This window comes from Pungitius pungitius, chromosome 11, assembly GCF_949316345.1.
Source record: "Pungitius pungitius chromosome 11, fPunPun2.1, whole genome shotgun sequence".
NCBI lineage: Eukaryota > Metazoa > Chordata > Actinopteri > Perciformes > Gasterosteidae > Pungitius > Pungitius pungitius.
This window is the reverse complement of record NC_084910.1, coordinates 342,834-355,830: the sequence shown is the minus strand read 5'-3', so window position 1 is coordinate 355,830 and position 12,997 is coordinate 342,834. Positions and strand designations below refer to the sequence as shown.

The 12,997-nt window shown below is 42.4% G+C and overlaps 1 protein-coding gene across 3 annotated transcripts in view; it reads right to left on the bottom strand.

Annotated features, from left to right (window-relative positions):
• Positions 1–12,997, bottom strand: part of cdkal1 (CDK5 regulatory subunit associated protein 1-like 1) — a 168,852-nt gene that overhangs the window by 52,233 nt on the left and 103,622 nt on the right. For all 3 annotated transcript variants that reach the window (XM_062565521.1, XM_062565520.1, XM_037454737.2), the window contains exon 11: positions 4,856–5,036. In XM_062565521.1, the coding sequence (XP_062421505.1) occupies positions 4,856–5,036 (181 nt within the window). The remainder of the gene's footprint in view (positions 1–4,855; positions 5,037–12,997) is intronic.

Sequence of the window (12,997 nt, the reverse complement as noted above, 5' to 3'; positions counted from 1 at the left end):
AATTTGAGGGAAATAAGTTGAAATAAAGGTTTTATGGAGGAAGTGTTTAAGGGGCAGTGATTGTCCTCCACAGACTCAGATTGTCAACCATCACTTTTTTTTTTTTTTAAATCACTGCACCATCATCGCTCCTCCTTCCACTCGTGGATCACTTTGCTTCTTTTTCACTGGCCATTTGTAGCCTTCTCTTCTTACTCGATCCGTCCCCAGTGATCCACACAAGCCTTCAGTCATCTCATTCTTGTTTTGGACATGATTCCCGCTTGCTCTCTGCGTCAAAAGGCTCTCCAGAAACTCTAAATCCCCTCTTCTCTCGTTGGCTTTCCATCCATCTCTCAGTGCTCAGCCTCTCCCTCGCTCCACCTGTGTTTCCTCCATCCTGATCGTTCCGTCTCCACTCGCTCACCCAGCCATACGAGTCTGTCCGTCAACACCACCCTCTCTCCTCCTTCCATCCCCTCATCACTCTCACCACCACTCCTTTTGCGTTGATTTTCAACAGTTTGAGTGGGTTGCAGTGCGTGTGTGTGTGCGTGTGTGTGTGTATCTAAGACGGATGTATGAGCAGGTAAGGATTTCTCGGCCCCAAATGAGCTCCCAGCAGAACACACACATTCACACTTCTACAGAAACACACACCGCAGGCAAAGGTACCAACATGTAGCACATTGATTAAAAACAGAAGCTGTGAGAAAAGGACAAGATGCAAATACATGCTGAATTAATTTTCCCACAAAAGCTGTTGCCGGGGTACCTTTGAGCAGAAACTAACCACAAGTTGCACCTGTAGAATTAATGGAGAGCCACTTGCAGAATGCTGCATTTGCCATCTTTTGTGATGTCAACCTTCTCTTCTGATAAAACAAAACATTTAATCCAATAACACACCTAACACTTCTCATACAATATTGATACATCCTGCTTCAATTGACCTAAAATCGGCATCACATCTGAATCCCAAGTGAAGCCTCGACATAAGGAAAGACCCCCCGATTAAACGTCAATGGTTATTGTAGATGTGCTATCTTTACTATTCACTCGCATCTTGAATTCTACGAGCTTTATTAGTGCACAATAATGCGTCTGTGTACAGGTGTCTATGAGCGGGGGTGCATGAGGTTCATCAACCAAAGGAATTAATCTAGCATGCCATCAGGGTTGTGTTAGAGACAACCCAGCAACGCAAAGCCTGTGTGTGTGTGTGTGTGTGTGTGGACCTGTCGCCGTGGTGATGATGAACGATGGTTGTTACCATTCTGTCCATCTGTTGTTCACAGAGACGGATGCTACGTCTAACGGGGAGTGACATAACATGGATGTTCACACTCCAAACACACTCTGCAGCCAATGACATTCAAACATAAAAACAGCTGCTCTACATAGTCCCACTTTGTCTGGACTATCCACACAATGCTCTGAGGTGCAAATACATGGACTAAGCACTACATTCTTGTCTACATCCCGGCAGCTGTGACTGCAAGTGATTGAAGTTATAGTCAGTGCAGATGTTTGCGTGTGTTGCTGTTAAATGTTCATGCTTTTTCAAGATTGTTATCGGCAAAACACACTCAAGTGTGTTTCAAGGCCTTCAAAGGTTTGTCAGACGAGTGTTGTGTGTGCATTTGAGTATTTCAGAGGAAAAGCTTAATGTTTGATTCCCAGAAATATGTGTGTGTTTGTGTGTGTGTGTAAATCTGTATACACAACCCTCGGTTGACTTGGGGTCAGGGGTCGGCGGGTGTTTGAGTGAAAGGTTTGGCTGACAGGGGGTAGTTTGCCCCTTGGTGCTGTGTCCGTGGATCTGTGCTGCCGTGCATGGGGAACATTAGAACTCCAGGCTGTTATAGTGGGAGTGGAAACACTGCACATGTGTGCCAGTATGAGTGTGGGTGTCTTGTGGGGCAAGGTAACAGTGAGCCCATTTATCTTCCCCTAATGACGGACAGATGTTGGTGCTATTGAGCCTACACCTCTGGCTCTGGTGCAAGATAAACAGTAATCTGTGCGTGGTTGTGTCTTTGTTAGCACCTCCTAAAGGCATCCCAATGACAGAGGTCACTAAACAGCTGGGTTGACCTTTGGGTTAGGTGTACACAACATTGTTAAGAGAAAGACATACTATTGGATTTGAATTGCTGTGGGTGTTAGTGTGTAGGCTCTGGTCACATTCAACTTAGATGAATTTCCCTAAATTAGTTTCTTTAATATAAGCAGAGACTACAATCATCTCAGGATTTGTGTCTTTACACACATCCAGGTCACTAGTTCAGTTTGATGCAATCTATACATCTAGTAGGTGCAATATGAAACCTGCCTGCTAAGACTGCATTTAGGTGCTATTATCTCTCCTCATTTGTATGAGAGGGAGTCAGTGACCTCCCAGATATGGGAGAAAGGATACGTGTGTGTGTGTGTGTGTGTGTGTGTGTGTGTGTGTGTGTGTGTGTGTGTGTGTGTGTGTGTGTGTGTGTGTGTGTGTGGGGGGGGGGGGGGGCGTCCAGGCGTAGGTAAATGGTGGTGAAGGTAGGAGAAGGAGCTGCTGGTAGCTGGCCAGCTGTTTCACTTTGACAGCTGCCACACCGCTGCCTTGTGGGTAATGGAGTTCTTAACCAATAGCAACCAGGGGAAATTAAAAACTATGTCCTACTAGAATTGCTAATCTCCATTCTCTCTGACTTCTTTTCTCCCTTTTGCTCAAGCAGCTGCTCATTATCAACCACTCCTTGCATACCAATAGACACACACACACACACACACACACACACACACACACGCACACACACACGCACACACACACAAACACACACACACACGCACACACACAGCCACACACACACACACACACACACACACACACACACACACACAGCCACCTCACAAAGTCCATTTATCAAGGATAAGTTCTAGCCACATGGGGATGATCATGGAGATCTAAGCTAATAGCATTCACATCCCGTTATTCTCAACATGCTCCCTCCATCCCTGTGGTCTCTTATTCTTTCCATCTGCCTCTGCTCTCCCTTCCTTTCTCATACATCATCTATTACAACAGGTAATAAGTTACACCTACAGATAGCCCATAACACCTGGACCCCATCGCAGCTGGACCGGCTCCAGCTACTTGGGGTTTCATTGCTTCACTCCCTGACAATGATAACAAGACAAAGCTTTGTGTATTGTTGTCAAAGTAAAATAAATAAGTATTAAATATTAGTGCTTAATACACGTGCATAAGCAATATATGGCCAGATGAGGAAAACCAACTTGGCAGCGATAGAAAATTGCTTCAGACAAATGTTGTATTGATAATATCAATAATGCTGACATCAACAAAACTGGTTTCCAGGGTAACCAAACCAATCCCATCAATGATCTAGTTCTGCTCAACACAAACATACAATGTAATACTTGACAGTGTGTAACTCTTTGTGGGTATTGATAGTTTTAACTAGCTGATAATACAGAAGGTCCACGGTTGTCAAACCACTTGATCCTATGGACATGTCCCAGAATTGTCCTTTCCTCCCTGAGCAAAGCAGTTTAAACCTGATGGACGGACGCACACGTGTGCGCTCAGACAAATATGAATGTGTCTCTCTCTGCTTCCATCTAGTTCATCCATCCCTCCTGTGGATTTTCAACACAGTTGTGTTCCAGACAAACCATCTGGTGCACTTTATTAATGACTGACCCTATATGGCCTAAACATCGCCAAGCTGTCACCATGTGCTGTGTGCGTCTCCGTCTGTGTGTGTGTGTGTGTGTGTGTGTTATGGTACAGGTGCATCCTGACTGATGATGTGATGATGACCTAGGCAGGAGTACCTTTTACTTCTCTCTGTTAAGCAGAAATATTCTCACAATTAAACAAAACACCAAGATCACCAGTGAAAATGGCCATTAGAAATCAAAATGTGAAGTGTGGTCTTATTTTAGGCAGAACCAAAAAGACATTTGTTTAAGATGGCTGTGATTCATAGTGACTCATACTCTTAGTCGTACTTTTTTATATGAACAAAAAGGCTGATTTGGCAATAATGTATTTCAATAGGAACAGACCATATGCCACATTGTGACAATCACAGAGCTGCTTGTGGAAGAAAGCATAGATGTGTGCTGTCATCCAAAGACAAAAGAAGAATAAAAGTGGGATGAAACAGATGGAGGAGAACGAGAGGAGGGGGAAAGCCGTCAGAAGAAGAGAAGACGTGATGTGATCCCTCTAAGACACACTGAGCTTCCCCTCAGAGGATGAGGAGAAAAAGAGAATGACTTATGAAGACGTTCCACTTGAAAGAGACGCGTCAGTGCTTTCATCGCGAGGAATGAGAGCGCAAATGAAAGAGGGGACACACGGTGTATCACGTGATGATGTGGGTCAAACTAAAGACAAAAGGTACGACAAATAGTTTAGGAAGCATCCAGGAAACTGTAAATGGGATACTGGCATTAATACTGTGACACAATTGTGTCTAAATGTGTATCAATGTAACTACCAGAGGTAAGCAGCTATTAATGAGCCAAACCAGTATTAAATACCCAATGAACTGAACTTAATTTCACCATTGTGCATTATTGAGCATTTATTCATGATAATAATTACGATTCAGAAATATATTAAGCAGAAAATGTAACACCGCGGGGGGGCTATGGAGTGTATGCAAGTTCATTACCAACTAAGTCTTAACAAGCCATAATGTATTGAAAATTTAAAATGTCTAAAATGTTCCATAAAAAGTCATAAAAATGTGAAATGTAAAATGTCACGGCCAATACAATGGTTCAAAAAAGGGTGAAGTTAATTGTCCTGCCGTAGTGGCCACATAACAATCCGCCTCTCCTTGTCCCCACTCACCACATGCGCTGCTACTTGCTCCATCCTGGCAGCAGGTGTTCCGGGTCTGGGGTAGAACTGGTTGATGAAGAGACTGGGGAATCGATAAAGGGTCACCAGGTCTACGGTCTCTTGGAAGTCTTTCTCCGTCTCACCAGGAAAACCGCAGATTAAATCTGTAGCAATGGTTACACCCGGGACCCTGAAGAAGCAGCAGAGAGCAGACATCAGACATCAAAGGATGGGGAAAACTTCTTCTATATGAAATATCAAGAACATCTGTGTATGCTCAGCATCAACCTCCTCCAGATGAAAAGTTTACTTTAAAACAAAACTAGGAACCACGCTGCGAGGGAGGACGACGTTGAGGCTTCTAGATCAACAGCAGTTTCATCACTTGGTGCCACGGATCACGGTGTTAATGTGTTACTAAGCCCCCGTAAATAAAGACTAAACAAAACAATGAATGTCATTTTCACATTCATCAACCTCTCATCACTGATCAATTATCTAAAGTTGCTCATAAGTTTGCGACTGACAGACATTTTTCCACTGTGATCAAATCCCGATTAGCAACCGCTGCTGCCAATCAGAAGCTAATGATCATTGAACTCATGGTCATGGAGACATTGTGGCCAGTGGGTTGATCGGCTGTATGTATTGATTGAATTAACAGCAGTTGTATGCACATGCCAAAAGAGAAATGTTGTATCCCTTACACATTGCTGTAAATAACCATAAGAGCTAATTTAGCAATATGAGAATTTAACAGGTTCTAACATTGTTTTAAATTAAAATGATTTGTGACAAATCATAAACAGTTTGTTGAGGATGTATTTTTTGCTGTAGAGGGATGTGTCCAATGCAGAAATAATTGAAAATGATTCTGAACAGAAGTAAGCCTGGAGTGGAATGAGTTAAGGATCATTGAACAGTCATTTTGACTTAACTGTTTATGTTCCCACTTACACAAGAAAAAAACAGCAATGGAATACAATTCTATTTCTTGTTGAAAGTCTGTGAACTATGAGACATTTCAACAGCACAGAAACACAGGCTCACATTAGGGAGGAGAAAGGCCTACATGAGAAAATACAAGAGAAAGGAGTGGAAAATATACTTCTCTCACCAATGGACACAAGATGCATCTTTAATTACATTAACTTGCTGCATCTTCACCCCCCGATGGCCTCTGACCTATTGATGGAATCCAATTGGCTTACGGTCATTATAATTGACCATCGGCCTTCAGGCTCAGGCATCCTTGACCTGTACGATCTGCCTGACAATTACTCTATAGAAAAGTAAAACTAAATAAACCTAACTAATTCCATTTAATGCTAAGTTAATGAATACATGAATAATTCTGTTATTCAAATAAACTTCTTGTTTCCCCAAGCATTGTTCCCAAACCCCTTTAGAATTGAACACAACATATTAATCCTTTAAATGACTTTAGGTTACTTTTTTAGCCTGTGGACTTTTTACAATAATAATCAATTCAAACGGCCGGAGGGTGGAAAGATGCAGTTCACTTTTTAAAAAGAAGGTGGGCAACGTGTAGAAGGTGTGTGGATTAAAGAAAGAAGCCACATGTCACATAAACATTCTTCTCCTACAAGAAATAAAAAAGTTTGAATAAAGTCACAAAAGTTATTGCTATTAAATCATCTTGTCGCAAGACCATGAAACGTTGATAAAAGACTTCCCCAAGCGATTTCACTAATGACAGTAAAGTGAATGAGGTAAGAAATGTAAACCAACACATGCTGTGGGCTTCATTGCAGCAGTACTAAGGAAATGCAAACCATTACTGGCAGATCAGGCCATGGCTGCAAAGTAACACATGGAGGGAGAATGCTGGCAGAGAGACTGGTGTGAATTAGCTTTTGGGGATTTTCTTTGGTTGGAGGTTGAAAAGGAATAAAAAGAGGTGCACACACACCGTCACTTTGACACCTCTGTCTCCCCCAGATCTAAGGGTGACGGAGGTGTGGTGTGATACTAATGAACAAGAAACACACTCTCCTTGTTAAAATGAGAGCGGAGAGAAATGAATCTTGTTATGGTTCAACTTTCAAAAACAGAGTGAGAAGCACGGGGCGAAGATTCAGAGATAAAGAAGGAGAGAGTCGGGTGGTGAGGTCAGCTCTTAAACTTGCTTTTAATTAAACCGATTCAGGAGTAGAGCTATTTTTATAACCTGAACAGACCTAACCTTTGTCACAAAGTGCTTCATATTTTAATGGTTAATAAGAATTGTGTCGTCGCCTCACCAAAAAGCCCATCTCTTATTTTCATTTATCTCTCTTCCCATTTTGTGTTATATTTGCAATTGTCAAAAAAAAGATTAGTTGATTAATACTGACATATGTTAAAAATGACATTTAAAAAAACAAAAAAAGAAGGCGTTTGAGCTGTATAAGTGTCCGGTACGTCTGTGCAGGGGGAAGAAAGAAAGATTCATCAAAAGACAAAAAAAGGTGGCGTTGAACCTTTTAAGAGCCAATAAGAGAAGGCATTAAAGTATGGACGGATATACAGTTAAATGAAGACAAAAAAAATAGAGGGGCACCACAGTACGTTCAATCAAGTCACAAATAGTAGAATGATGTGTGACAAAGTTAAAAGAATATAAATGAAATGATCCAACGTTAATCACCCTTACTGCCTCTCTTAATATCATATTTAAATGCATCCAAACGTCTGTTTAGAGAAGCTACCTTTAATTGGCTCTCGGTTCAACAACGTCTGAGAATACAACTGATCGGTTTTAATGGAATGTAAACCAATGCCTGGTAAATATGTAAAGCTGATGAGACATAGGAGCCCTTCTATCTCTGTTCGGCTGCAGACCCTGAATGAAAGAGATAATCGCTCATGAAAACAGGTTTGTGTGTGTGGTGGAAGCCCATCCTGTAAGACAGCAGCCTCAATGTGCTTTTAGTCAGTATTTAGACAGGGAGAATGTGTTCATCAAGACACTAAAATATTTTAATTAAAACTCAAGATAAGCACAGTCAGTCTCCCATCTGCCTCGATCTGTTGAATTAAGCTTCATAAAAGGCGCCATTGTCTTCAGCACAATTCTCATCATCTCTTTGTTTGCCGAGGCCCACGTACGCGCATGCATGTTCCTGTGAACACACCTCTCCGTCCTATACTCTAAATATTTGCATGTGTGCAAGCAGATGCCTGCGAGCAGACAGTCGTCCTAGAAGAAGCATGGAGGGGTACAGAGGAAGGGAAGGTAAACATTTACCTTCTCATCAGAGTGATCTCTGAAACGATAACGTGAGGATAACAGAGGTGGACGGCGGGGACATTAAACTTTGGGTGGAAGTCCAAATGAGCCCGTAACGCGGCGGCCTCCAAGCATAATCTGTGGTGGGAGTGAAAACTAATCCTCCAAGGACAGGTTAGAAGATCCTCAACATGTTCTTGTGACAATGGTGTTCAGGTCCGAGGGAATCGATGCATGTGGAACATTCAACGCCTGCTGTCCATCCTGATAAAACAAATGTTTGGCTATCCCAGAAAAATCTGGAAATCGTTGACAGTTCATTTACATTTTTTAGTACTTTGGAGACAAAAATAATTTTCTGTGAATAATTTAGCAGCAACGTGGCTACCAGTAAATACTTGACAAATGACAGTGGTTATAGAAAGAAATCAGCTATACATCAACGGCACGTTTATAAAGTATCGCTCTCTCCAAACACAAAACAGCCAAAAGGTCATTCTTCATTTTTGAAGAGATTTACTGAAACTAAACTTGATCAAAACTTCTAATTGCATTGCTATAACAAGGTCACTTCTTTATTGGTTTGTCATCTTCATGTTTCTTTTGTTGCTTTAGTGATATTGTACCTCATTGAGCAGGTTTCTCTCTTCATCTCTGCTACACTTTAATGTCCTCCATTACTATGCAAACTAACCAAATAGAAATCATCTAATGCTCACGTAATACCTCTATAGCTGAAATGATTCCCTCCTGAAGGAGACTCAGAAGGAACCTATAGAAGGATGAAGAGCAGGGCCACTGGAGGAGTGCGAGTAATCACTCACACACTTAAGTGTGCAGCTGCAGGTAATGGCACCGTCATGTAGCAGCTCAATGTACAGGGGAGAGAGATAGAAAGAGCAAGAGGCTCACTGGGTTATCAATCACTTCCCTCACCACAACGTCCGCCATCGAGGACGAAGGAAGGCGGTTCCCAAGAGGTCCCAAGAGGTCCCAAGAGGTCTCGGGCGACTGCATTTCACGCTGAACAGCCAGGTCAACGGCTACTGGAGAAGCTCCACTCACACCAGGTCTGCTCATACACACACATGGTCTCCATCAGGGAGCAGCTGCACAGTCCAACGCGACAAATGTGGTGGATGCATGGAACGTGACGCAAAAGGAGCCGAAGCCGAAGGTCACAGAGAAGCGACACATGACCGGTTGGAAGGCAGAATGAGAGCGGCGCAGCTCTGGCTCATTCCCTCCTTAAATCCATCCAGCGGGTTCAGGGAGTGACCAGTGAAATGTATTTTATTTAACTTGAGTCAGGTGTAATCTTAACACGCTGTGTTACCTTCACTGAGTCTCCATGTAAGCATCTCCTCCTTCAGAACTCGGCTGTAAAGCTGTCACTCTCTACACGGCTCCCTCTGGTTTGTTTTGTGCTACAACAGACGCTCTCATGTTCAGTGATTCGCGTTTGTCTCTTCCGTGTTGCCGTAGACCGGGTGAGGCGCTCCATTACAGCAGCCTTCTCTTTCCGGTTCTCAAGCCTCATGCGTTGACCACTGAGAAACACGCATTTCAACCAGCTGACACACCTGGAGAAGGAACAAGGTGTCGCGCACCGTACGCTCGTTACTAAGCAACCTGGACGGCCTGCTCAGTGCGAGGCAGGGATGTGGCGACACACAGCAGGTGTAGGAAAACCAGGAGGAAAGAGTCACAAAGGGGAAAAAGTGGTGATGTAACAACAATAAAGAGGAGACAAAGAAAAAGGAGACTGTTCAACAAAAACGGCTGGTTTATAATAGGACAAGAAAATAATGTATCGCACTGATTGTAGGACGTAGAGGACGTAGAGTTGAAGTTGGGACAAACAATTTAACAGTGGAAAGAATAAAGCACCATGAAGTTTCTGTCAAAAATCATTGTGACCAAACGGACAAAGAGGACCAAGTGTTGCCGTGAGGTCCTCATGAAGTCCACGCAGCTTTACACCTCTGCACCAGTGATATCATATAATGTGTCAATGAGCTACCCTTTGGGTCTCTGTCTGAATCACTTACATCAGTTGTATTCTCAAAAATGCCTGGTATCCATGCTGTGATTTTTTTAGAACCGGGCTTAATAAGGCCGGATAAAAAGGCTCCACGTTATTGGGATAACGGTCCAAATAGGGTCTGTAAACATATTGGCTGCACCGTTAGTCCATTAAGAAAATACCGGGTCATTCATCCCTGAACCTGCGGGGCTAAAGAACCTCTGTCTTCTCCTTGGCGTGTCATTTGTAAAGATCTAGGTGGCTGCTGTGGGACGAATGGACGGCGAGTAAATAATGATCCCACTGGAGCCATCAGTAAACTTTATCATTTAATGAAACAGCCTGAACACAGTGGAGCAGAACCGCAGTGCAACTGAACACACACACTTACACATGCAGACACAAGCATACTTCATTAGCCTCGGAGAAGAGTAATTAGAACACACACACACACACACACACATTTCATTAGGCAGAGGGAGGAGTACTAAGGGTGCACAGACACCACAAATCCATTCAGTCAGTGGCGCAGTTATTTTACACACACACACACACACACACACACACACACACACACACACACACACACACACACACACACACACACACACACACACACACACACACACACACACACACACACACACACACACTCTTAGATGCATCTTTGCCAAAGACGTGCTGCACTGCAAAGGCACGACACTCTCCATTGTCTAGCCAGGCGTTAAAGGGACTGTAGATTTGCACTTTATTTCAATTGAAGCCAACGTTCATTGACCCCCCCACAGTGTGTGACTCATCATGGCGTCCAGCTGTGTGACCTGCGTGGATATGAGTAACATCACAGGAGATGATGAATGCTGGACATAAAAGCTTTACCTGAATCCATATAAATGCTGAGCAACAGTTAATAGAAGCTAAATTATCTGGCGAGCCAGTATGAGCATCTTTGTAATGCAGACACTGGGGCTGTCAAATGACGTCACACGTCCAGACAAGACGTCATACGTCCCTCAGCGTCTTTCCTCGCTGAGGGATTCCACAGGACGGCATTAGGCACGTCAACAACGGGACACATTAACACACCGAGACATAACTTCTTGTAATTTCTACTAAACATATTTAACAACATATTACCCACACAAAAATAACTAAATGAACTCACTCTCTCTCTCCGGTTTAAACGGACAACAATAAACAGTTTTGTGCAATTTAAGGTCGCGATTCTTGTCCCAAATGTGGCAGGCTTCATTCAGTGATTGAAACAAATACTATTACCACTAGTTGACGTTTATAGAGTATAGAACATGGAACTTTTCCAATAATAATCAAACCGGTGTATGAATAATATGAAGTCAGTACAGCAGACACTGCTTTTACATTCAAATATTCATTTTTTTGTTTTCAACAACTATTCAAATATATAATATTCGTTGCCAGACGCAGTCTACAGCTGCATGAAACCTTGAAAATGGTTGCAACAGAACACCAGGATGAAAAGACTCATGGTGAATCTGGTAGTTTTCTGTAAGACAGGTAATTAACGGATTAATTACTTTTAACTAACTAATCATTTTATGAATCATTAGGCAGACAGTCACTGGAGCCCAAGAACAGCAGCTTATGAGATTTCTTTGATGGAGGAGGAACCTGTTTGGGAAAATCAATTAGTGCCCCTTCGTGTTTGATTCCTGCTGTAAAATGAGCCAATTCACTCAGACATGGAGAATCTATCTTGCCAAAAAAGGAAATTTAAATTTGGTTATCTTTTTACAAAGAATAAATGAGGTAAACAAATCTACATACGTTTCTCATTCATTGACCAATCAGCCAAAACAAATAAACAAGCTAGTTCAAGTTTAAAACCAGCTGAGTCACTTATATATAAAGACACTATTATTCCTTTACATGTTAATGTGTAGGCACACAAGAAGCAAACTCTCTGCTCACAAAAGGAGCTTAAAAACAAGCTTTTTAGAGTTTGGTTTCCAGCTCTTGTCCATGATGATCTGATTTTAAATAGAGTGTGAGGTGGCACAGGGTCACAGAGCTGACTAAATATCACGTCATATTCAACCCAAGGGACAAGAATAGATCAACGGAAATTGTAGGGGGTAAGAGGGCATTCCTCAGGGCTTAATCACTAACACTGCTAAACATCACTTAACCTTCAAGCTTACTACTTAGGCGGCAATCTGCAAACAGTGTGCAAGAATTAAAAAAACAAGACGTCCACAAAACAAAAGCTTAATGATAGTGACAAACGGAATACAGTCCCTCACCTGAGGGGGCGAAATCAGCACGACGACTCAAACAGTGAACCAAAGAAATATTATATGAGGGAGACGGGTACAGAAAGCTGATTCAGACGTTGATACACAACTATGTACTTTCAACTGACCTTGTGTGTGTGTGTGTGTGTGTGTGTGTGTGTGCACAGGGAGTGGAAAGCACACGGAAAAGTCATTTAATTCGGTGTTGACTACCGTATTCTCTGGACCTTAGAGGCCTTTCCAATACAAAGAGCAACTCAACTTTAAGATTCGTTTTCATGAAGCCACATTTAAAAAGCCACATGTCATCTATGACCCTCCATATCATTTCATACCGTTTCAGTTTATATTCTCCCAGTATGTGGGGAAACATCTGCTTTGCCACATTTGTCTACAAACCTTTTGGCTTTAATGAACAAATTAAGAAAATGCAGAACATGTGCAACAAGTGAGGAAACTGTGGTAAGTCAAACATGACCTCAGTGCTTCAGGAGCCCAGATAACCTTGAAGCTCATGACATTAAAGCGTTTCATTGATAAACTATAGTCAGTCAGTAAGAGACAATATTGACTCACCATTTCTGTGATGTCTGACCAGCTTCACATTTCTCATGAAAACG